General features: G+C 41.4%; 1 protein-coding gene across 21 annotated transcripts in view; it reads right to left on the bottom strand.

Moving 5' to 3' along the window:
* The window catches only part of lrrfip2 (leucine rich repeat (in FLII) interacting protein 2), a 125,472-nt gene that overhangs the window by 62,605 nt on the left and 37,209 nt on the right, over positions 1-25,658 (bottom strand). For 10 of the 21 annotated variants that reach the window (XM_072263205.1, XM_072263148.1, XM_072263167.1 and 7 more), the window contains 6 exons: positions 22,592-22,639; positions 22,470-22,508; positions 15,779-15,835; positions 15,634-15,687; positions 6,247-6,315; positions 566-679 (listed from right to left, as the gene is read on the bottom strand). The exons of 4 other annotated variants lie outside the window; for them this stretch is intronic. In XM_072263205.1, coding sequence (XP_072119306.1) covers positions 566-679; positions 6,247-6,315; positions 15,634-15,687; positions 15,779-15,835; positions 22,470-22,508; positions 22,592-22,639 — 381 coding nt within the window. The remainder of the gene's footprint in view (positions 1-565; positions 680-6,246; positions 6,316-15,633; positions 15,688-15,778; positions 15,836-22,469; positions 22,509-22,591; positions 22,640-25,658) is intronic. 7 more of the 21 variants (XM_072263312.1, XM_072263186.1, XM_072263159.1 and 4 more) reach the window with 4 other exon arrangements.

Raw genomic sequence — 25,658 nt, forward strand, 5'->3', positions numbered from 1 at the left:
CATGCACACAAGTTAGCATACACAATTTGTACAACAAATCTCAAAACACTGCAATAACATTAAAATACTACTGAAGAAAACTAGTACATAAGACCTTTCCTACACATTCTGGAACATTCAGTCAAAACTGTCAAGGTTGGTCAATGATCATTTAGTGACAAACACAGTTGCAAATTTTGATCAGCACAATATTAACAAGTATGAATGCAAAATGTTACTATTGACTACATAGTAAGACACAATAATGGCCACAAGTAGACAGTGTACAGTCTTTTCCCAAACTTTTCCAATATTATTTGAAACAAAGTTGAACAAATATTTATATTCAATGTTTATTAATGCTTGGCTTAAATTAATATACACAATCATGCAGTTTTAAAAGATCACAATGTTACTTCCAAAATAAACATATGATCATTATTTCAGAAGCCACAGAGCAGCAAGTTAAAATATGCATGGAGATGATAAATTGCCAAATCACAAGACATAAATCACAGTATTACAGGGGGAATGGTCACCTCTAAAACTCAGCTCCAAATCACACAGCACAGGTGTGCTCACTCACACTAAAAAGATCTGGGACAGTTATATCATCAGAGTCTGAAACCACACTTCCCCGGCGGCTTGAACGGCTAAAATAGGCAGCTGTTGATCCAATCTGATCAGAAAAATCAGATGACTGTAGAGGACAAAGAAAAATTGAAAGGAATAAGTAACAGAGGATATCAAATAATACGGAAGTCAGCAAGGGCCATATAATTTACAGATGTCAGGATACCAGAATAATGTGAAGGACAACAGGCTGTTTACACCCGAAGTATCATTTCTTTTGTATCCTGATCTCTCAGTAAGTTTCTGTTATTTAAACAAATTATCATGTGATAATCTTTTGTTAGAAAAATGCATGGGTGCTCAGCAATGGTCATTTGGTAGCTTGCCTCTGACACATGCTGCACTCAGATACCAAATGTGCACTTAGAGCAACTGCTGGGTACTCCATGAAATAGCATACAATTATATGCTAATATGCAGTAATATCAAGTTTGGTGGCACACACATTACATGCTATATTATTCCCTTTAGTGCCCATTTTTCACATGCAACACAATTTCTAATCTACTGCTGTTTTGATAATGTTCTCTCAGACGAATACAAAAATTCCATGCTAGCAATAGCATTATCTGATGATCTGCAACTGAGCAACAATATGCTGAAGGTCATGCAGCATCTGTGGGAGAAAACAACCTGTCAACATTTCAGGTCAAAACCGTACAGCGAAATTGTCAACGTTTGAAGTCAAAACTCTGCAACTGAGCCATTTGTTGAACCCTATTTTAAATAGTTAAGAAATGTGAGAATATTTAAAAGATTTCACTGGCTATTACAGTAATGCTGTTGTCAGAGGTCATGAAAGGTGCTACAAATGTAAATTGTTACCATGGTATTAAAATGTCCAGGATATTCTCGACAGACCCCTCCCCCCACCAAGAAAAGGTTTGCCACGTGGTTTGACTGTCTCAGTTATAGTTAAAATATTTTTCACTTTGACAATGATAATGAACTCCTATCATTGTCTTTTTCATATCTCTGTTTCCTCCAGCCTTGATGGTTATGTTAAAAGACACACAAGTCATCACTGTTACTTCATGACCCTGACGAATAGAATTCTGCGCAAATGGTCCTCAAATAGTCTCTGAACCACAGTCACAGTTTCAGATTATTGGAACTGTAATTTCATGAAGGATCTGTTCACAGGCTAACTCAATAAATGAGTTAATCCAGTTAATCCTTAAATGCATAACAGGAATTTGAAATTTAAATTAATTTGGAAGTATAAATAAACGTTAAAATAGCAGAAAAGATTGAAAGCAAAATAGTAAATAATTGGTGTACAGTTTCAAAAACAGTGCAATTTTAAATATAAGAATACTGCAGATGCTGGAAATCTTGAGCCACACACACAAAATGCTGGAGGAACTCAGCAAGTTAGGCAGAATCTATGGCGAGAATAAACAGTTGAGGTTTCGGGTCAAGACCCTTCATCAATCCTGTGTGTTACTGTGTTTTTAATAATTTGGTCATTTTCTTCAGAGATGTTTGTTGGGTATTGAAATGGTTAATAAAACACACATAAGCCTTCCAAAAAACACAAATCTTTATCATTTGTGAGCTGTAGTGGGACCATACAGTAGAATAAACTTAGAATTAATATTTGCAGTTCTCTTTCAACTTTGAAGTCAGCAAACACGAGGAATTCTGCAGATGCTGGAAATTCAAGCAACAAACATCAAAGTTGCTGGTGAACGCAGCAGGCCAGGCAGCATCTCTAGGAAGAGGTACAGTCGACGTTTCAGGCTGAGACCCTTCGTCAGGACTAACTGAAGGAAGAGCTAGTAAGAGATTTGGAAGTGGGAGGGAGAGGGGGACATCCAAAATGATAGGAGAAGACAGGAGGGGGAGGGATGGAGCTAAGAGCTGGACAGTTGATTGGCAAAAGGGATATGAGAGGATCATGGGACAGGAGGCCCAGGGAGAAGGAAAAGGGGAGAGGGGGGAAAACGCCAGAGGATGGGCAAGGGGTATAGTCAGAGGGACAGAGGGAGAAAAAGGAGAGTAAGAGAAAGAATGTGTGTATATAAATAATGGATGGGGCACGAGGTGGAGGTGGGGCATTAGCGGAAGTTAGAGAAGTCAATGTTCATGCCATCAGGTTGGAGGCTACCCAGACGGAATATAAGGTGTTGTTCCTCCAACCTGAGTGTAGCTTCATCTTTACAGTAGAGGAGACCATGTCAGAATGGGAATGGGATTCCTGCACACATGCTGAGCTCATTGACTTTATTTACTTTGCCTCCAACTTTCACCCTGCCCTCAAGTTTACCTGGTCCATTTCCGACACCTCCCTCCCCTTTCTAGATCTTTCTGTCTCTATCTCTGGAGACAGCTTATCTACTGATGTCTACTATAAGCCTACTGACTCTTACAGCTATCTGGACTATTCCTCTTCTCACCCTGTCTCTTGCAAAAATGCCGTCCCCTTCTCGTAATTCCTCCGTCTCCGCTGCATCTGCTCTCAGGATGAGGCTTTTCATTCCAGGACGAGGGAGATGTCCTCCTTTTTTAAAGAAAGGGGCTTCCCTTCCTCCACCATCAACTCTGCTCTCAAACGCATCTCCCCCATTTCACGCACATCTGCTCTCACTCCATTCTCCCGCCACCCCACTATGAATAGGGTTCCCCTTGTCCTCACCTACCACCCCACCAGCCTCCAGGTCCAACATATTCTCCGTAACTTCCGCCACCTCCAACGGGATCCCACTACTAAGCACATCTTTCCCTCCACCCCCCCCCCGCTTTCCACAAGGATCACTCCCTATACGCGACTCCCTTGTCCATTCGTCCCCCCCATTCCTCCCCACTGATCTCCCTCCTGGCGCTTATCCTTGTAAGCGGAACAAGTGCTACACACGTCCTTACACTTCCTCCCTTACCACCATTCAGGGACCCAGACAGTCCTTCCAGGTGAGGCGACACTTCACCTGTGAGTCGGCTGGGGTGATATACTGCGTCCGGTGCTCCCGATGTGGCCTTCTATAAATTGGTGAGACCTGACGCAGACTGGGAGATCGTTTTGCTGAACACCTACGCTCTGTCCACCAGAGAAAACAGGATCTCCCAGTGGCCACATATTTTAATTCCACATCCCATTCCCATTCTGACATGTCTATCCACTGCCTCCTCTACTGTGAAGATGAAGCCACACTCAGGTTGGAGGAACAACACCTTATATTCCGTCTGGGTAGCCTTCAACCTGATGGCATGAACATTGACTTCTCTATCTTCCGCTAATGCCCCACCTCCCCCTCGTACCCCATCCGTTATTTAGTTATATACACACATTCTTTCTCTCACTCTCCTTTTTCTCCGTCTGTCCCTCTGACTATACCCCCTGCTCATTCTCTGGGTCCCCCCGCCGCTTTTCCTTCTCCCTCGGCCTCCTGTCCCATGATCCTCTCATATCCCTTTTGCCAATCAACTGTCCAGCTCTTGGCTCCATCCCTCCCCCTCCTGTCTTCTCCTATCATTTTGGATCTCCCCCTCCCCCCCCCCCACTTTCAAATCTCTTACTAGCTCTTCCTTCAGTTATTCCTGACGAAGGGTCTCGGCCTGAAAGGTCGACTGTACCTCTTCCTAGAGATGCTGCCTGGCCTGCTGCGTTCACCAGCAACTTTGATGTGTGTTGCTTTAAGTCAGCAATCTCAGTTTTATTTGAAAACTGTACTCTTCCTTTAGCTACTAAAACTAAGCCACTTTCATCTTTTTTTCATGCTTTTGATTCCATATTAGAGCACAAAAATTTCTGCAGATGCTGAAAATCTTGAGCAGGACACAAAGGAGAAGGTTGAGCAGCATCTGTGAAGGGAAATAAACAGTCAACATTTTGGACCGAGACACTTCATCAGGACTGGAAAGGAAGTGGACAGAAACCAGAACAAAAAGTTGGGGGTGGGGAAAGGGAGGATGATGTGTGAAGCTTGAAGGAGTAGAAGCTGGCAGGTAATAGGTGAGACCAGGTGAGGGGGAAGGTGGGTGGGTGGGTGGGGAAGTGAGGAATGATGAGAGAAGCTGAGAGGTGATAAGTGGAAGAGGTAAAGGGCTGACGGAGGAATCTGATAGGAGAGGACAGTCAACCATGGAATAAAGAGGAGGAGGGGAGGTGGTGGGTGGGGGAAGAGGGGAGCAGCTATCAGAACTTAGATACTCTGGATTCTCCGCAACTACCTCCAAGAGAATCCTACCACCAGGCACATCTTTCCCTTCAACTCACCCGACCCATCTGGATTGCAACTTCCAAACTCACATGCACATCCAAACTGATGGCTGGGGGTGGGGGGGGAGGGAAGGGTCAGCTTCCCTTGAAACCCCTGTCCTTATGGACCTCTGGCTTGGGATTTGAGGATCTGGGGATCACTGTTCTATTCAGTGTTTGTTGACCCAATTGACATTCAGATCGTTGATTTTTGACCGTGGAGCATTTCAACCTGGGCTCTGAACGCCAACTCCTGCCCAACTCTTCAATCTCTCTCATCCCTATCCTTAACTCTAAACTGACCCTTATCTCCTCGCGCTATCGCCAGACTATCCCTATAAACCTAAACAATAAAATCTGAGCCATGACATCAACAGACATTAGAACTCAGCGCCAACTTGACCCAAACATTGGCCCCTGTTCCTGACTCTTAATTTACTGCCCTTAACTCCCTAATGCCTGTCGCTAATCTCTAACCTAACTCCTAGCTCCCTACAGTGTCCCCAAAGCCATAACTATGAATCTAAAAAACACTGGATATTGCAGCTCAGTGCCATCTTGACCAGATCTTCCCATAATCTCTTCTCTCTTTCCTATTCCCCCAGCCTTTTCGTTTTCCTCCATTCTGGTGGTCCTTTTGCCCCTTCTCTTCTCTGTCCCCACCCTCACAATCTGCCCATCACCTCCCTTGGTTCCTCACCCCTTTCTTTATTCCATGGTCCACTATCCATTCCTTCCATGTTCCTCCTCCTTCAGCCCTGTACTTCTTTTGCCTATCACCTCCCAGCTTCTTACATCAACCCACCCACCTTACCCATTACCTGGTCTTGCCCATCACCTCACCTGTCAGCTTATATTCCTTCCCTTTTCCCCACCTTTTTATTCTGACTCTGTCCACTTCATTGCTAGACCTGCTGAATGGTCTCACCCCAAAATGTCAACTGTTTATTTCCCTGCAAAAAATGCCGCCCGACCTACTGAGTTCCTCCAGCATTTTGTTTGTGTTGTTCATTAACATTAAAACATTATCTGAAAGTATCATGCTTTCCTTTAGAAGCCGATGATTTAACCTACTTAATTAATCTATTGTACCTATTATCTATTTCTTCTGTATTGCTACTAGAAGGCTTGTATATCTTTTGGTTTACAGTTCGAATTAAGTTTTATGCAAAACATAAACAGCCTAATCTGTTTCCCAATGCTGCAAAGCATCAGTAGCATTTTCTGCGCTCTGATCTCTATCATGTGCTGTTTTGAAACAATGGCATCAAAACAAATTGCCATTTTAAAACCAATAAAATATGTTCAATCTATCACTACTTTGGCTGAAACAACAATCCAAATAAGCCAGAATGTTTGGAAGAATCAAACAACACCACATATCACTGAGGGCTCATGCCACAGAATGCATTTCCACATGCAGAGAAACAACTCACCATACTGTCATAACGCTCCCGGTTGAAACTATCTTGGGATACGGTGCTTAACGTTTCATCATCTGAATTCTATGAACAGTTCAGGTAAATCAAATATGGAACAAATCTTGATGACAGTTATATCAGTTTCAAGAAACTTAACAGGTCTCTTTTTTTAAAAAAAATGTACAGCTCTTCACATGAGAATGCAAATGAGATAAAAGACTTTAACTTAAAAATACTCCAAGACTCCAATTGAACAGTTAATTGTTAAACTGTTAAGTGTTCAACAGTTCAGCTGTAAGGTGATTTTCTCCCTCAAATGATAACTAATTTTAATCAAAAACATAACAAGTTTACAATTATTCAAGAAATACCTCTTAAGTTTTCAGAAAGTTATAAATCAGGACCTTGAGTGAAAATACTAAATTAGAGGAGGACAAACTACAACATTATTAGACAGGAGCTAGGAAGAGTAGACTGGGAGCAGCTGAACTTAGACAAGTTCACATCAGGCATGTGGGAGTCAGTTAAAGACTAGCTGATCAGAATTCAGGACCAAGATGTTCCAGTGAGGAGGAGAGACAAGGATGGTAACATACAGTGACTCTGGATGCTGAGAGATGTTGGAAGTTTAGTCAAAAAGCAAAAGTAAACTTACGTAAGGTTAAGGAAGCTGAAATCAGACAGGCACTTAAGGAACAGAAAGAAAGTAGGGAAGAACTCAAAGGGATTAACAGGGCCAAGAAGGATTAAGGAAAATACAAAGGAATTTTATACATATACAAACAAGAGGATAACTAAAGACCTCTCAAGGGAATTTATACCTGAAGTTAGTGGATATGGGTGAGATACTGAACAAATATTCACTAAGAACAAGAACATATAGTGCCTTGAAAATGTATTCAGCCCCCCAGCTGTTTGTTCACATAAATTACAACCAGGATTTTGATCAATTTAACAGAATTTTTATTCGTTAATCACATGCTGCTTTTTTCAGAGCATGAAAAACTAAAAATTCAAAGGCTGAAATGTCAGCAGTTCAAAAATATTCATCCCCCTTTGCTCAGTACTTAGTTGAACCACCTCTCGCAGCTATTACAGCCAGTAGTCTTTTTGAATAAGTCTATTAACTTTACACAATATGATGGAGCAAGATTTGTCAATTCCTTCTTGCAAAATTGCTCAAGCTGTGCCAGATTAGTTGGGGTGTGGTGGTGGACAGCAATCTCAAGGTTTTGCCAGAGACATTTGATAGGATTAAGGTTGGGACTCTGACTGGGCCACTCAAGGACATCAGTTTTCTTTATGTGAAGACGCTCCATAGTTGCTCTAGCAGTGTGCTTTGGATCATCGTCTTGTTGAGCGATGAACTTCCTCCCCAGTTTAAGCGTTCTGGCAGAGGCTAGCAGGTTTTTATCCAGGATCTCTCTCTATATAAAGTATGGTGTAGGTAGCATCAGCAGGACAACGACCCAAAGCACACTGCCGGAGCAACTATGGAGTGGCTGATGTCCTTGAGTGGCCCAATCAGAGTCCTGACCTTAATCTGATCGAACATCTCTGGCAATACCTCAGGTTTGCTGCCCACCACAGCCCCTGAACTAACCTGGCACAGTTTGAGCAATTTTGCAAGGAGGAATGACAAATCTTGCTCCAGCACATAGTGAAAAGCTAATAGAAAGATAGATAATTTATTGATCCCAAAGGAAATTACAATGCACAGATATACAAATATTAGAAGAGAAGAAAGAAAGAATAAAAAAATAAGTTACCTCAAACAGTAAAACAGGAGGAGGTCATCACTACCCTGGCTACATGTTGACTCATTATAGAGCTGAAGGTTAGAATGACCTCATGTAGTGCTCTTTGGAGCAGCGCAGTTGTCTTAGTCTACTACTAAAAGTACTACTCTGTTCAGCCAAGGCGGCATGCAGAGGGTAAGAAACATTATCCAGAATTGCCAGGATTTTCCAGAGGGTCCTTTGTTCTACCACAGCCTCCAGTGTGTCCAGTTTGACTCCTATAACAGAAACAGCCTTTCTAATCAGTTTATTGAGCCTGTTGGCATCACCCGTGTTGATATCATTTCCCCAGCACATCACCGCATACAAGATTGTATTGGCAACAGCATATTGGTAGAACATAAGAAGGAGAGGCCTGAAAATCAGTCTCCTCAGGAAGTAGAGGCAACTCTGGCCCTTCTTGTATGCAGCCTCTGTGTTGGTGCTCCATTCAAGTCTGACATCCAGTTGAACCGCCAGGTACTTGTAGATCCTCACCACATCCACACCGTCAATAGTAACAGGGAGCAGTGCAGGATTAGTCTTCCTATTGTTAGTCTTCCTGATGCCCATCACCATCTCCCTTGTCTTACTGATGATGAGCTGCAGATGATTCAGGTTGCACCATTTGACAAAGTATTTGTCCTTCCGTCCTCCATTTCTACACCCAACTATTGCCCAGTCATCAAAGAATTTCTGCAGATGATATTACTCAGTGTTGTATCTAAAGTCTGAGGTATACAGGGTAAACAGGAAGGGAGACTTAACCAAAAAGACTACTGGCTGAAATAGCTGTGTGAGGTGGTTCAACTAAGTACTGAGAAAAGAGGGATGAATACTTTTGAAGTGCTGACATGGCAGTTTTTGAATTATTAGTTTTTCATGCTTTACAACCTTTCCTGTATTTTTGGGTTGTACTGTGAAAAAGAAGCATTTTATTCACAAATAAAAAATTCTAAGTTAAAATTATCAAAATTCCTGGTTGTAACACTAATTTATGTGAACAAAGGGCTAGGGGCTGTATATTTTTTCAAGGCACTGTAGAAAAAAGAAAATTGAGTTTAGGGTATGCTAATAATCTACAGTACGTCAGAATGAAGGAAGAGGTGGTGTTGGGTCTAATGAAGAACATTAAGGTGGATAAATCCCCAGAGCCTTACAGGTTCTATCCCAAGTTATTGAGAAAGGCACAAAAGGAGATTGCTGGGATGTTGGCAAAGATCCTTATATTGTTCACTGGCCTATAATTTCCTGGATTATCTCTACTGACTGTTTAAAAAAGGCAAGAGAGATAGAAACATAGAAAACCCACAGTACAATACAGGTCCTTCGGCCCATGATGCTGTGCCGAACATGTAATTACTTTAGAAATTACTTAAGGTTACCCTCTATTTTTCTAAGCTCCATGTATCTATCCAGGAGTCTCTTAAAAGACCCTATCATATCCGCCTCCACCACCATAGCCGGCAGCCCATTCCACGCACTCACCACTCTATGCATAAAAAACTTACCCCTGACATCTCCTCTGTACCTACTTCCAAGCACCTTAAAACTATGCCCTCTCATGCTAGCCATTTCAGTCCTGGGAAAAAGCCTCTGACTATCCACACAATCAATGCCTCTCATCATCTTATACACCTCTACTAGGACACTCTCATCCTCCATCACTCCAAGAAGAAAAGGCCAAGTTCAGTCAATCTATTCCATAAGGCATGCTCCCCAGTCCAGGCAACATCCTTGTAGATCTCCTCTGCACCCTTTCTATAGTTTCCACATCCTTCCTGTAGTGAGGTAACCAGAACTGAGCACAGTACCCCAAGTGGGGTCTGACCAGGGTCCTATATAGCCGTAACATTACCTCTCAGTTCTTAAACTCAATCACATGGTTGTTGAAGGCCAATGCACTGTATGTCTTCTTAACCACAGAGTCAACCTGCACAGCAGCTTTGAGTGTCCTATGGACTCAGACCCCAAGATCCCTCTGATCTTCCACACTGCCAAGAGTCTTACCATTAATACTATATTCTGCCATCATATTTGATCTACCAAAATGAACCACCTCACACTTACCTGGGTTGAACTCCATCTGCCACTTCTCAGCCCAGTTTTGCATCCTATCAATGTCCCGCTGTAACCTCTGACAGCTCTCCACACGATCCACAGCACCCCCAACCTTTGTGTCATTCAGCAAATTTACTAACCCATCCCTCCACTTTTTCATCCAGGTCATTTATAAAAATCACAAAGAGAAGGGGTCCCAGAGGCAGGATCCAGGAAATTATAGATTAGTGAGTGCTAAGGAAGCTATCTGTGGGGATTCTTAGGAAAAGGATTTACTCACCTTTGGAAAAACATTGGCTTACTTGGGATAGTCAGCATGACATTGTGCGGGGCAGATCATGTCATACAAACTGCATCACTATTCAGAATACTGAGTGCAGGAGCTGGGATGTCAACAATTGTTGATAAGGCCTCATTTAGAGTACCGTGTGCACTTCTGGTCACCCTGCTATTGATATGGAGAGCATGCAGAAATGATTTACAAGAATATTAACACAATTTGAGAAGGAGGGCAATGGGGTATTTAGATTATAATGGGAAACTGGATAGGCTAGCACTTTCTCTCACCCCTCCCCACCGCCTGGAGCAAAGAGGATGTTAGAGGTATGTTATTCTAATTGAAGGTCTGCGACCAGCAGTGAATTGCAAAGATCAGTGCTGGGGCTGGTTACTTGTGATATACATAGACTTGGATAAAAATGTGGATGAACTGATTAGCATGTTTGAAGTCAACACAAAAATTGGTAGAGTTTTGGATACTAAAGAAGGTCATCAAAATATAGAGCAGATATGGACAGAGAAATGGTAAATAAGAGTTTAATCCAGTCAAGGGTGAGGTGTTGCATTTTGGAGGTCAAATGTAAGGGGAAAGAACAGAGTAAATGATAGGATCCTTAGCAATATTGATGCAAGAGGGATCTTAGTGTCCAAGTCCAAAGATCCCTCAAATTGGCAACACCACGGGATAAATGGTTAAAGTGCAGTTCCTGAAGTCATTAAATTCCAAGGGAAAGCAGTGCCAATACCAGTGGATGAAATACATTTGTCATAAACTTATTTGAAATAATAATTTGAAAGGTTCACGGCGAATATTATGAAGAGCCCAAATGCAGAGAAAAAAAGGACAGAAATCAAGACCTGGAGAGGCACTGAAGAAAACTCCTGCCTTGGAGTCAAAAGGTACAGACCATCTATATACACTTAGATATAATACAAACTTATTATTCAGCACTATTTCAAATAGAAGATCAGGGAAATGAATTGCATTTTGCAAAGGAAGAAAGCAAACCTGATTCTGATATTGAGTTAATCTTGGCAAGACCAAAAGTCCACACAATTTAAAGGTCATACCCAGAGAGGGAACTCTACTACAGTGCTGAAAAATAAAATCTCCTGAATTATTCAAATGGTCATCTATCTCCATCTGTCTCTGCATCTTTCACCAGAATAACTTCTCACTAGGGAGCAAGTCTCTGACTATTCAATAACTTATTGAAAATTATTCCATTCATTTCTGAAGCTTTGTATAAAGCTTGCTGAGGGACAAAGAAGGGGGAGGGGAGGGGCAAGGGGGAGTGGGAGGGAATAGGCAGCTAGTGCAGAGTACTCCTGTGGTCGTTTCACTCAATGATAAGTATACCACTTTGTGGTTGTCGGTGGGCGGGGGGGGGGGTACAACCTACCGGGGGGAAGCCATGGTGACAGGTCTCTGGCATTGAGTTTGGCTTTGTGCTCAGAAAGGAAGGGGAGAGAAGAGGAGTGATAGGGGATTCCTTAATTCCAATCTGGGGAAGGTATGACCTGTGCAAAAAGGACAGTTTACACCTGAAGCAACACACATAAAAGTTGCTGGTGAATGCAGCAAGCCAGGCAGCATCTCTAGAAAGAGGTACAGTCGACGTTTCAGGCCAAGACCCTTCGTCAGGACTAACTGGACTTCGCCAATATCCTTACGGGCAGGTTTGCTAGAGCTGATGGGGCGGACCAATATCCTTACAGGCAGGTTTGCTAGAGCTGATGGGGAGGGTTTAAACCTAATTTAGCAGGGACATGGGAACCTCAGTGATAGGGCTGGGGACGGGGCAGTTGGTATGCAAGTAGATGCAGCATGTAGCGAGACTGTGAGGACAGACAGGCAGATAGGGAAAATTTGCAGCCAGTAGGATGAGTTAAAGTGTAACATGGGGCAAAATTGAAAAAAGTGATGAATACAGAACTGAAGGTGTTATATTTAAATGTATACAGTATACAAAATAAGTTAGGTGATCTTGTATGACAGATAGAGATTAGCAAGTATTGTATGATGTCGTGGGCATCACTGAGTTGTTGCCCACAACATCATAGTTGGGAGCTTAACATCCAAAAATACAAATTGTATCAAAACAACAGGCAAGTAGGCAGAGGCACTGGGGTGGCTCTGTTGGTAAAAAATGAAATCAAATCATTAGAAAGAGGTGAGACAGGATGGGAAGACGTAGAAGCCTTGTGGGAAGAGTCAAGAAGCTACAAGGGTTATTAGACCCCGATGCAAGTTACAGAAAGGCCTTTGAACAGCAGCCAGGATGTGGGATACAAATTACAACGGAGATAGAAAAAGGGCACTACTACCATAGTGATAGAGGATTTCAATATGCAGATAGATTGGAAAAATCAGGTTGGTGCTGGATCCCAAGAGAGGGAATTTGTAGAATACCTACGAGGCGACTTTTTACAGCAGCTTGTCATTGATCGAATTTGGGGAAAGGAAATTCTGGATTCGGTGTTGTGTGATAAACCAGATTTTATTAGAAAGTTTAAGATAAAGGAACCCTCAGGAGACAGTGATCATGATATGACAGAATTCACCCTACAGTTTAAGAGGGAGAGGATAAAGTCAGATGTCTCAGTATTCCAGTGGAGTAAAAGGAATTATAGAGCCATGAGAGAGAAGACGGCTAAAGTTAATTGGAAGGGGATACTAGCAAGGATGATGGCAGAACAGCAGTGACTGGAATTTCTGGGGGTAATTTAGAAGGCTCAGGATCCACAGATGAAGTAGTATTCCAAAGGGTGGATGAGGGAACTGTGGCTGACAAGGGAAATCAAACACAACATAAAAGCAAAAGAAAGGGCACATAATAGAGCAAAGATTAGTGGGAAGTTAGAGGATTGGGAAACTTTTAAAACCAAAAGAGGACAACAAAAAATGCAATAAGGAGAGAAAAGATGAAAGGTATGCTTGTCATAATATAGAAGAGGATACCAAAAGTTTTTCTTATATATAAAGAATAGAAAATATATGAAAAGTAAAAGAAAGGCAAGAATGAATTATCAGATCACTGGAAAATTACACTGGATAGGTCACAATGGGGAACAAATAGCGGACGAACTTAATACGTGCTTTGCATTAGTCTTCAGTGTGGAAGACACCAGCAGTATGCCAGAAATTCAAGAGTGTCGGGAATGTAGTTACCATTAATAAGAGAAGGTCCTTGGAAAGCTGAAAGGTCTGATGACAGACAAGTAAACTGGACCAGATAGACTATACCCCAGGGTTCTGAAAGAGGTAGCTGAAGAGCTTGTGCAGGCATTGCTAATGATCTTTCAAGAATCACTAGATTCTGGAATGGTATCCAGAGGAATGGAAAACTGCAAATATTACTCCACTCTTTAAACAAGGATGGGAGGCAGAAGAAAAGAAATTATAGGCCAGTTAGTCTGATTTCAGTGGTTGGAGGATGTAGGAGTCCATTAGTAAGGATGAGGTTTCAGGGTACTTGGAGGCACATGATAAAATAAGCCAAAGTTAGCATGGTTTCCTTAAGAGAAAATCTTGGCTGAAAAATCTGTTTGAATGCTTTGGGGAAATAACAGGCATAATAGACAAAGGATAGTGAATGGATGTTGCTTACTTGGATTTTCAGAAGGCCTTTGACAAGATGCCACACAAGGCTGCAACAAGATAAGTGCCCATGGTATTACAGGAAAGATACAAATGGGGATAGAAGATTGACTGAATGGCAGGAAGAAAAAAGTGGGAATAAAGGGGGGTTTTTCTGGTTGGCTGCTGCTGACAAGTGTTTTGCAGGGGTTGGTGTTGGGAAGGCTTCTTTTCACATTATATGTCAATAGCTTGGATGATGGAATTAATGGCTTTGTAGCCAAGTTTGTGGATGAAATGCAAACAGGTGGAAGGGCAGGCAGTGTTGAGGAAACAGGGAGGCTGCATAAGGACTTTAACTGATTGGGCGAATGGGCAAAGTGCCAGATGGAATATAGTGCATAGTCATGCACTTTTAAAGATGAAATGAAGGCGTAGACTATTTTCTAAACAGGGAGAAAATTTAAAAAAATCAGAGGTACAAAGGAATTTGGGTGTTCTCTTGCAGGATTCCCTACAAAATAACTTACAGATTGAAATGGTGGAAAGGAAGGCAAACGCAATGTTAGCATTCATTTCAAGAGGACTAGGATGTTAAAGGAAGGATGTAATGCTGAGGCTTTATAAGATATTAATCAGACCACACTTTAAGTATTGTGAGCAGTTTGGGGCCCCTTATGTAAGAAAAGATGTGCTGGCATTGGACAGGGTCCACAGAAGGTTCATGAGAATTATTCCAGGTATCAAAAGTTTAATGTACAAGGAGCATTTGATGGATCTGGGCCTGTACCTGCTGGAGTTTAGAAGAATGAGAAGGGGATCTCATTGAAACCTACCTATCAAATATTGAATGGCCTAGATAGTGTGAACATGGGGAAGATGGTTCCTATATTGGGTGAGTCTAGGACCAGAAGGCAAAGCTTCAGAATAAAGGGATGTCCATTTAGAACAGAGATGAGGAAGTATTTCTTATAGTTAGTGGATAGTGAATCTATGGCATTCTACTGACTTTTGCAGAGGCCAAGTCACTGAGTATATTTAAAGTGGAGGATGATAGGTTCTTGATTAGTCGGGGCTTCACAGGTTACAGAGAAAAGGCAGGAGAATGGGATTGAGCGGGATAGTAAATCTGCCATGATAGAATGGTGGAGCAAACTCAATGGGGCTGCATGGCCTAATTCTGCTCTATGTCTTATGGTATTACTTAAGAAAAAAGGAATGGATCAGCATTTATAATTGAGTAAAAGAATGCTATATATAACAAAAGATACAATCTCAGGAAAATAAAATTATAGAGATTTCTGAAAGAGAAATAGCGTTTAAAGTTCATATTTGGATTTTCAGAAGGCCTTCAGCTGGGATTTAAATACTAGATTCTGAAAGGTATTAAGCAGTATAAAAATTGAATATGAAAGTGCACAGAATAGTGAATGAGCATTATCCAATTGAATGGCAGAACTTGCACAAGGTCCTGTAAGGGCTCTTCCTGCTCCTACTGCCTATAATATGTTCTGAAATTATTATACAGGTCAACTCATTCAAGTTACTTACTGCAGTGCAATTTCTATCATTCACTGTATTTATATCTACAGTGGAATAAATTTCTGCTGCAGTGCCTTATTCTTTTCAGAATACACTGCTGCTTTAATCAACAACTTAATGAATTAACTGGGAACTATTCACATTTTCAGACACTTTCCTTACCCATGGGCTGTTGTGTAATGAGCTTGTTTGGGAAGAAACGCTGCTTCCAGTTGGCTGTGAAAAAAGCCATGATTTTAAAAGCTGTCCACTATCTCAATAATGCATTTCTTTGAAATGTGCCATGCACTCAACAAAGGAAACTTACAGTTCTTGAGTTATATCTCCAATGACGACTATGAAGCCTGTCATCACATAGTGATGCCTACAAGTATAAATCATGGGCAGATGTTTAACTGTTAGAGTAATGTGTTCTAATTTGGCAGGCAACCATATTGATAGCACCTTAGCCACTGATTCTCTCTATATATTACAAATTTTAAAATTAGACAAATGTCTAGCCAAACACTCCAGCAACTTCAGGCTTCAAACTGGTTCATATTTTGATAAAATATGACAACCAGAGAGTAGAGCATTGTTCTTATAGTTCTGCCAAGCTTAATACAAGCAATATTTTAATTTTTGTGAGTTAAGTTAGCTAAACAGGAATAACAAAGTTACTGTTTCAACATTGTTCAAGTCAGCTTCTTATCAGATTCATTTTGCCTTGTGTAAACTGACATGCATTAATTAAACTTACTGTATATAATCTAAGATCTTGAAAAACTGAGTTAATTGAAGTTAATCAAACTGAAGTTGCTTCTAGGTTCCCAAAGAAATCAAATGATGTGAGCAGTTGCCTTCCATCCTGGTTAGAAGGTTATAGGTTCAACTTCCAATCCAAGAACAGCAGCAGATAGATTCTGAAATAATACAGCATGGATACAGACCCCTCGGACTTAACAGTCAATGCAGTGCCCATCCAACTTGCCCTAATTTCCTGCCTTCAGCCTACATCTGTCCACATATCCTATCCAAGTACTTCTTAAATGATAGTATTGTATCTACGTCAACCACTTTCTCTGGCAGCTCTTTCCACAGAATCACCACCCACTGCATGAAAAGTTGCCCCTCAAGTTCCTTTTAAATCTTTCCCCTCTCACTCTAAATCAATGCTCCCAGTTTTAGATTCTCCTACCCTAGGAAAAAGCCATCTCACTCATAATTTTAAACATTTTGATAATGTCGCCTCCTTATTCTCCTACATTTGAAGGAATAAAAGCCTAGTCTGCACAACCTCTTCTTATAACACAGGCCCTCTAGTCCTGGCAACATCCTTGTAAGTCATTCTGGCTTAATCTCATCCTTTATATAATAGGAGGATCAAAAAAACTACACAGTACTCCAAGTGTGACCTCACCAAAGACTTATTCAACTGCAACATAATGCACTACCTCCAATGCATGGCTACCTGACTGATGCCTTTTTCAGCACCCTGTCTACCCGTGACACCACCTTCAATGAATCATGCACATGTACTCCGAATCTCTCTATTCACTCCCTCGTGACCTACCATTCATAGTACAAATATCTAGACTGGTTTGACTTTTCAAAATGCATCACCGCCTTGCCTGTATAAAAATTAGTTTGCCAATCCTTGGTCCACTTCCCTAACCAGTCAAGATCCCCTGTAATCTACGCTAACTTCCTTCACTAACAACACTTGCAAATTTTGGCATAATCTACTAACTTACTGATCAAGCCTTGAGCATTCATATCGCAATCACTTGTATAAATAATGATAAACAAGGGTCCAAAAAGCAACTCCTATGGTACACAACTAATAACTGGTCTCCATTTGAGAAACAACCTTCAACCATCTACCTTAGAACGGAGATGAGGAGGAATTTATTTACCCAGAGTCTAGTGAATTTGTGCAATTCGTTACCAAAGATGGCTGCGGAGGCCAAGTCATTTAAAGCGGAGGTTGATAGGTTCATCATTAGAAACACAAGAAATTCAGCAGATGCTAGAAAACAAAAGCAACACACACAAAATGCTGAAGGAACACAGCAGGTCAGGCAGTATCTATGGAAACGAATCAACAGCTGACATTTCAGGCCGAGACCCTTCATCAGGACTGGAAAGGAAAGGTGAAGACACCAGAATAAAAAGGTGGGAGGAAAGGGAAAAAGTAAACACAAAATACTCTGCAGATGCTGGGGTCAAAGCAACACTCACAACACGCTGGAGGAACTCAGCAGGTCGGGCAGCATCCGTGGAAACGATCAGTCAACATTTCGGGCCGGAACCTTTCGTCAGGACTGAGTGTTAACTGATCGTTTCCACGGATGCTGCCCGACCTGCTGAGTTCCTCCAGCGTGTTGGAAGTGCTGGAAAGGGAAAAAGGATAGCTAGAGGGTGAAGTGAGGCAGTGGGAAAGGTAAAGGGCTGGAGAGGAAGGAATCTGATAGGAAAGGAGAATAGACCATAGGAGAAAGGGAAGGAGGAGGGAACCAGATAGGCAGGTGAGAAGAGGTAAGAGGCCAGAGTAGGGAATAGAAGAAGAGGGGAGGTGTAGGGAAAATCTATTTTACCAAAAGGAGAAATCGATATTCATGCCATCAGGTTGGAGGCTAAGGTGTTGCTCCTCCACCCTGAGGGTGGCTTCATCTTGTCACAATAGGAGGCCATGGACTGACATGGGCTCTGAGGCAGGTGCAATAACGAGAAATGTAGATATGTAGAAGTTAGACAGGTACATAGATTAGAAAGGTTTAGAAGATTATGGGCCAAACACTGAGAAATTGAAATAGTTTCGATGTGGCATCTTACGTCAGCACAGAATATTTGGGCTGAAGGGCATATTTCTGTGCTGTATAACTCTATAACTTGTATGAATTTGTATCATATTTTCTCTGCTTTATCATTAGGTCTTTCACAGGTCCAGCAATTATATTCATTTGAATAGAGGAGAAAAGACAAGGGAGTGAGTGACCTGTTTCGATTAGTTTCACATGCATTTAAATGTAATTATTGAATGTTTATAATTTTTCATTCTAATAATCATAGTATGTTAACATCTCCAAGTAGTTGCTGAATAATTATGGAAATCAAATAGAAAGGCAGTCAGATGAATGGTTCAGAATGGTGATGTAGTTCTACCAGAACAGACACATCTCTGTGGTATTAATAACTGGAATGCACTACATATTTAGATGCTTTCATAACCTTCATCGGGGGATGTAGTCAAGGTAAAATTGACAAGCACCAACTCTGCAAAAAATTCTGGGCCTCAATTGTCAAATAATACTCCAACAGTAAGTACAATGAAGACAATTTAATAAAACATATTTTGTTATAAAATCAGAATTCAATTATGCTCAGAATGAGTTCAAGAATTCTTGATACTCTTTAATTTGAAAAATTATTTATTCTTCTACATATCTAGTCCTCTCTCTTCCTAATTTAAGCACCTGCGCTTTCCTGTTCCCTTCTATTATACATTCTGAAACAACTTAGTTGTTGCAGTTTTTCTTGATTATGGGGCATATTGCTAGGAAATGATTAGTTAACAGACACCATTGAATAGAGGCCCCAAGCCTATGAATATCCACTTGCCCTTAAGCCTACTATAGCACATTTTGTTTGTGGACAACTCTGCAACACTAAAATAGTTGTCCACCGTTATGTTGTGAATGACAATAACGTCTATTAAACATTCTTTTCAGCCCTTGGTTAGTTAGTCCTCTGGCATGTTTAGGGAATCCTGGTTGCTGAAGGATATTCAAGCTCTGGTCAGGAAAAAGGAGGCATATGTCAGTTGGGATTAACTGCAAGGGACGTAGGAGGAGCACACATCAACGGGCAATCAGAAGGGCAAAAAGAGGACATGGTGTAGCTTGATAGGTAAGTAAAGAATCCAAAGAGATCCCTTGAAGGGTAAATATAGTCACCTATGATATAAAGCCACAGGCGAAGGGCAAGGCTGTGAATAAATATCACTTGTCTGTATTTACCAGAAAGAAAGACAAGGAAACCCAGGAATACAGAGAAGATAATGATATCTTGAAATAGATCTACATTACAAAACAGCAGGTGCTGACATTCTTTAAGGACAGAAAGTTAAATAATTATTTATCTCCAGACCATGACCAACTGTATCCTAGGACATCGTGGTGAGAATGTTACTGGAGGGGATTATGGGAGACAGAATACGTCTGCATTTGGAAAGGCAAGGACCGCTTCGTGATAGCATGGCTTTGGGCATGGGAAATGGTGTCTCACAAATTTGATTAAAAGATTTTTTGCAGGCATGATAAAGACGATTGCTGTGGACTTGAGCAAGCTTTGACAAAGTCATTCATGCTAGGTTGGTCTAGTAAGATATATCACATAGGGTCCAGGGTGACCAATCCAATTGGATACCAAATTTGTTTGGTGGTAGGGTCAAGGGGTGGTAGTGGACAGTAGTTTTTTTCCCAGATTGGAGACTGACCAATGCAATGGTACTTTTTATTTTTCATCTATAATAATGAACTTGAGGAGATGTCGTGGATGTCACCAAAACTAGTGGTATAGTGAACAGTGAAGAATGTTATCTAAGATTACAACAGGATCTAGAAGCTAACTCTGGAAAGTGTGCAGTATTATATCTTGGGATGACAAACCAGGGCATGGATTATCTAGTACCAGTAGGGCCCTGAGGAGCATTATAGAACAGAGACCTTAGGGCACAGGTATATAGTTCCTTGAAACTGGTGACACAGGTAGGCAGGGTGACAAAGATTATATATGGGTATATGGTATGATTCCTTTTATCACTCAGGATATTGAATATAGGAGTTGGGGCCTCATGTTACAGTTGTCTAAGACACTGACAAGATAATGTTAAACCAGAAAGGGTCCAAAAATTATTTACAAGATTGTTACCAGGATCGGAGAGTTTGAATTACAAGAAGAGGCTAGATAGACGGGGAATTTTCCCTGCTGAAGCATAGACAGCTGAGGAATGACCCTATAGAGTTACATAAAATCATGAGAGGCAGAAATAAAAAGAAGAGAGGCATAGTTTTACCCAGGGTAGGTGGATTCAAAACTAGAGGGATAGTATCAACCTGGTCATTAAGGCACCTTATCAACAAAATAAAGTGCCTTAATGACTACTACTAAGTGGCTTTAACATCTACCACCATGAAGTACTTCAGGAGGCTGGTCACGGCATGCATCGACTCCAACTTTCCATCCTCAACCCATTGTAATATGCCTCCCACGGAAACACGTCTATGGCAGATGTCATCTCCCTGGCCCTACACTCATCTTTGAAACATCTGGACAGTAAAGACACCTATATAATAAGCCTTCTGCTTATTGACTACAGTTTTGTCTTCAATACTACTATTCCAAGGAAACTCATCAAACTTTTGCATGGGGGTTAATGGCTCCCTCTACAACTGGATCCTTGACTTTCTGACCAGACTGGAATCAGGAAGGATAGAAATAAACACCTCCTCCGTGATTATTCTAAACACTGCTCCACAAGATGTGTCCTCAGCCCCCACTCTATTCCTTGTACACACATAACTGCATGGTCAAATTCTGTTCTAACTCTCATCTACAAGTTTGCAGATGATACTGCTGTACTGGCCTGCTTCAGAAATAATGATGTTGGAGTACAAGAAAGAGAAAGACAGCTTGGTAACATGGTGGTCATGGCAACAACTTTTTCCTCAATGTTAACAATACAGCTGGTCATTCGCTTCAGATTCAGAAAGGAAGGCAATGCATATGTTCCTGTGTTGAAGTTGAGAGGGGTAGCTATGAACAACAGCAATAGACTGTCCTGATCCATATGTTGATGTCACAGACAAAAAAGCTCATCAACGCTCATCAAAAGCTCTACTTCCTTGGGAGGCTAAAGAAATCTGGCAGGTCCTCATCAAATCTAACCATTTTTTATCAACGCACTATAGAAAATAGAATGCATGGATGCACACTGGCTTACTATGGCAACTGCTCTGCATGCAACCATTAGAAACCGCAGAGTTGTGAACGCAGTTCAGCTCATCACAGGAACCATCCTCTATGGATTCTGTACATACTTCAACCTGCCTCAATAAATCAACCAGGATATTCAAAGGCCACAGCCACCCTGGGTATTCTCTCTTCTCCTCTCTCCTATTGAGCAGAAAACACAAAAGTCTGAAAGGATACAGAACCAAGTTCAAGGGCAGTTTGTATCCCACTGTTATCAGACTCCTGAACAGATCTCTAGTATCATAAGGAGGACTTTTGGCCTCACAATCTACTTCATTATAATCTTGCACTTAACATTTACCTGCACTGCACTTTTTCCAGTATGTTTTACACTGCATTGTTTTTGTTTATCTTATTCTAGTTCAATGCACTGTGTAACAATTTGGTCTGTATGAATAATATGCAAGACAAGCTTTTCACTGTATCGTAGTACATGTGACAGTAATAAACCAATAGCGATATCATGGTTTAAGGAGAGTGGAAAGATTTAAAACAGACATAGGGTTTGGAGGGAAAGCTTCAAACAGAGGTTGATGGGAATATGGAATGAGCTGCCACAGAAAGCACAGAGACAGATGCAATTACGACATTTAATAGTCATTTGAATATGTACACTGACAGGAAAGATATGGAGAGATATAAGCCAAATGCAACCAAATGAGACACAAGCAGGTAGACATCTTGATCTGCACGGACAAAGAGCCTGTTTCTGTGCTGTATGACTCTACAAAATCTGACACGAGAATAGACATTTGTGCTCTAAACAATAAGAGAACACCTCAAATACTGCAATAAGCACACCACAAGCTCGTACTGGTTATCACAAACAACCATTCTTTACTATTGTTGCCTTAATGCCAAGTGCTTCATTGGTCTTTGCAGGCATTAAAAAAAACTCTGCTTTAGAAGCACTATTATTGTTATAAACAATCAACATTCCTCAAGATTTCACTGCAGCCCATGCAGAACAGAAGTATACCAACCAAACTCTGACTTCGAATTAGACCAATGTTAGAAGATGCCTAAATAAGGAAAGATGTATTTATACAAGTTAAGCATTATTATTAATTTCACTGTAAAACTATGATCAATGAATTATACCAACCCTGTAACTCTTGGCTATTGTAGTCGAAGCACTATAAGGAGAGGAAGGCTAAATTGGAAATTAAAGAATGGTGAATCAAAATAAATGAACACATTCTCAATTATGCAAAAGACCAGCAACCTTGTTATATCACATGAAAAGCAATATTTTTTTCATGTCTTAAAATAGTATTTGTTAAAGTGGTGTAGAAGTGGCTCACCACGATGTTGCTCATTTTACAAAGCATTAATTACAAGGAGAGGTTGGAAAAACCTGGTCTGTTTTCTCAGAAGCATCAAAGGTTCAGTGGTGACCTGATAGAAGTATATACATTTTAGGACAGGCACAGATGGGTAGATGGTTAGAATCCCCCCCCCCCCAAGAGTGGAAATGAGAAATACTAGTGAGTATAGCTTTAAAGTGTTCAGGGAAAAATTTAAAGGAGATATGTGAGGCAATTTTTTTTTCGTTTTACATAAAGAGTGGTAGGTGCCCACAACATGCTGCCAGGGAGGTGGTAGATGCCTGAATAGACATGGAGTTGAGGGATACAGACAGAAAATGGGATTTGATAAAATGACACCAAGGTTGGCATAGATACTATGGTTAAAGAGCCTTATTCTGCATCGTACTGTCCTATGCTAACAAAAGTAGGTGCATTGGATTAAGTTGCATGAGATCCATGCTCAATTGGTACACCACATTCAAAATTGGCTTGGTCCTAGAAAACAAGGGGTACTAGTGAAGTGTTATTCTGTGACCAGTAGTGTTCTCTGGGAAGCAGTGCTGGGACCTCTATTATTTGTGATATATGACTCGGGAGGAAGTGTAATGGGCTGATTACAGTTTGTAAATGACACAAAAATGAGCAGAGTTGTGAGAGTAAAAAAGACTGTCAAAGGATACTTCAGGATATAAACCAGCTGCTGAAACTGACTGAAGAAGTCAGATGGAGTTTAATCCGGGCAACGTTAAGTGTTGCACTTTGGGAGGACGAATGTAAGGGGATAAGAAATGGCGGAATATAGATGATAGGTTTCATTAGTTTGTCATCATGGTCAGCACAGAGATCCTGAGCAGAGATGTTTGTTAGAAACATGGAAAACCTACAGCACAGTACAGGCCCTTCGGCCCAAAGCTGTGCCGAATATGTCCTTACCTTAGAACTACCTAGGCTTTCCCATAGCCCTCTATTTTTCGAAGCTCCATGTACCTATCCAGGATTCTCTTAAAAGACCCTAGCGGTTCCGCCTCCACCACCGCTGCTGGCAGCCCATTCCACGCACTCACCACCTTCTGCGTAAAAAACTTACCGCTGACATCTTCTCTGTACCTACTTCCAAGCATCTTAAAACTATGCCCTCTCATGCTAGCCATTTCAGCCCTGGGGCAAAGCCTCTGACTATCCACACGATCAATGCCTCTCATTATCTTGTACACCTCTATCAGGCCAGCTCTCATCCTCCGTTGCTCCAAGGAGAAAAGGCCGAGTTCACTCAACCTATTCTCTTAAGGCATGCTCCCCAATCCAGGCAACATCCTTGTAAATCTCCTCTCACCCTTTCTATAGTTTCCACGTCCTTCCTACAGTGAAGCAACCAGAATTGAGCACAGTACTCCAAGTGGGGTCTGAGCAGGATCTTATAGAGCTGCAACATTACCTCTTCAGCTCTTAAACTCAGTCCACGGTTGATGAAGACCAATGCACTGTATGCCTTCTTAACCACAGAGTCAACCTGCGTAGCAGCTTTAAGTACCCTATGGACTCGGACCCCAAGATCCCTTTGATCCTCCACACCGCCAAGAGTCTTACCATTAATGCTATATTCTGTCATCATATTTGACCTACCAAAATGAACCACCTCACACTTATCTAGGTTGAACTCCATCTGCCACTTCTCAGCCCAGTTTTGCATTCTATCAATGTCCCGCTGTAATCTCTGACAGCCCTCCACACTATCCACAACACCCCTAACCTTTATGTCATCAGCAAATTTACTAACCCATCCCTCCACTTCCTCATCCAGGTCATTTATAAAAATCATGAAGAGTAGGGGTCCCAGAACAGATCCCTGAGGCACACCACTGGTGACCGACTTCCATGCAGAATATGACCCATCTACAACCACCCTTTGCCTTCTGTGGACAAGCCAGTTCTTGATCCACAAAGCAATGTCCCCCTGGATCCCATGCCTCCTTACTTTCTTAATAAGCCTGGAATGGGGTACCTTATCAAATGCCTTGCTGAAATCCATATACACTACACCCACGGCTCTACCCTCATCAATATGTTTAGTCACATCCTCAAAAAATTCAATCAGGCTTGTAAGGCACGACCTACCTTTCACAGTGCCACGCTGACTATTCCTCATCATATTATGTCTCTCCAAATGTTCATAAATCCTGACTCTCAGGATCCTCTCCATCAACTTACAAACTACCGAAGTAAGTCACACTGGTCTATAATTTCCTGGACAATCTCTACCCCCTTTCTTGAAGAAGGGAACAACATTCGCAACCTTCCAATCCTCCGGAACCTCTCCTGTCCTCATTGATGATGCAAAGGTCATTGCCAGAGGCTCAGCAATTTCTTCCCTCGTTTCCCACAGTAGCCTGGGGTACATCCCGTCCCGTCCCGGTGTTCTTGTGCTGTACCATGAATCTGTATTAAAGCAAGGCATTTGTGGAGATGTGGGCATCTCATAACTGAAATATTTTTCAAACCAGCGGATTGAATCATTTCAAGTAGCCAATTATTCACATCTATCATATCAGTTTAAGGGAATTGGGTTTTCTCAAGATTCCTGTAAACAATGGATTCAGTACTGACTATGTCTGTGACTGCAGTGTGTTTGAATAATGTCTCACAGCTGCCTTCTTTGGAGCAAGATGATTAAAGTTCGCCCAGATCCACATAGATGTCTCTGAGCTTTTCACAGATATGATTTCACGCCTTTTGATTTTGACAAAAAGCAGTACCTGATGGAAATTAGACAGAACATTCCTTTCTTAATTGAAGCATATATTTGACAGATGTTCTTATCTTTGTAATTAAGTTGTGGCTCCAGCAAACCAGGTGTTACATTCC

The sequence above is a fragment of the Mobula birostris genome, chromosome 1 (assembly GCF_030028105.1).
Source record: "Mobula birostris isolate sMobBir1 chromosome 1, sMobBir1.hap1, whole genome shotgun sequence".
Classification (NCBI taxonomy): domain Eukaryota; kingdom Metazoa; phylum Chordata; class Chondrichthyes; order Myliobatiformes; family Myliobatidae; genus Mobula; species Mobula birostris.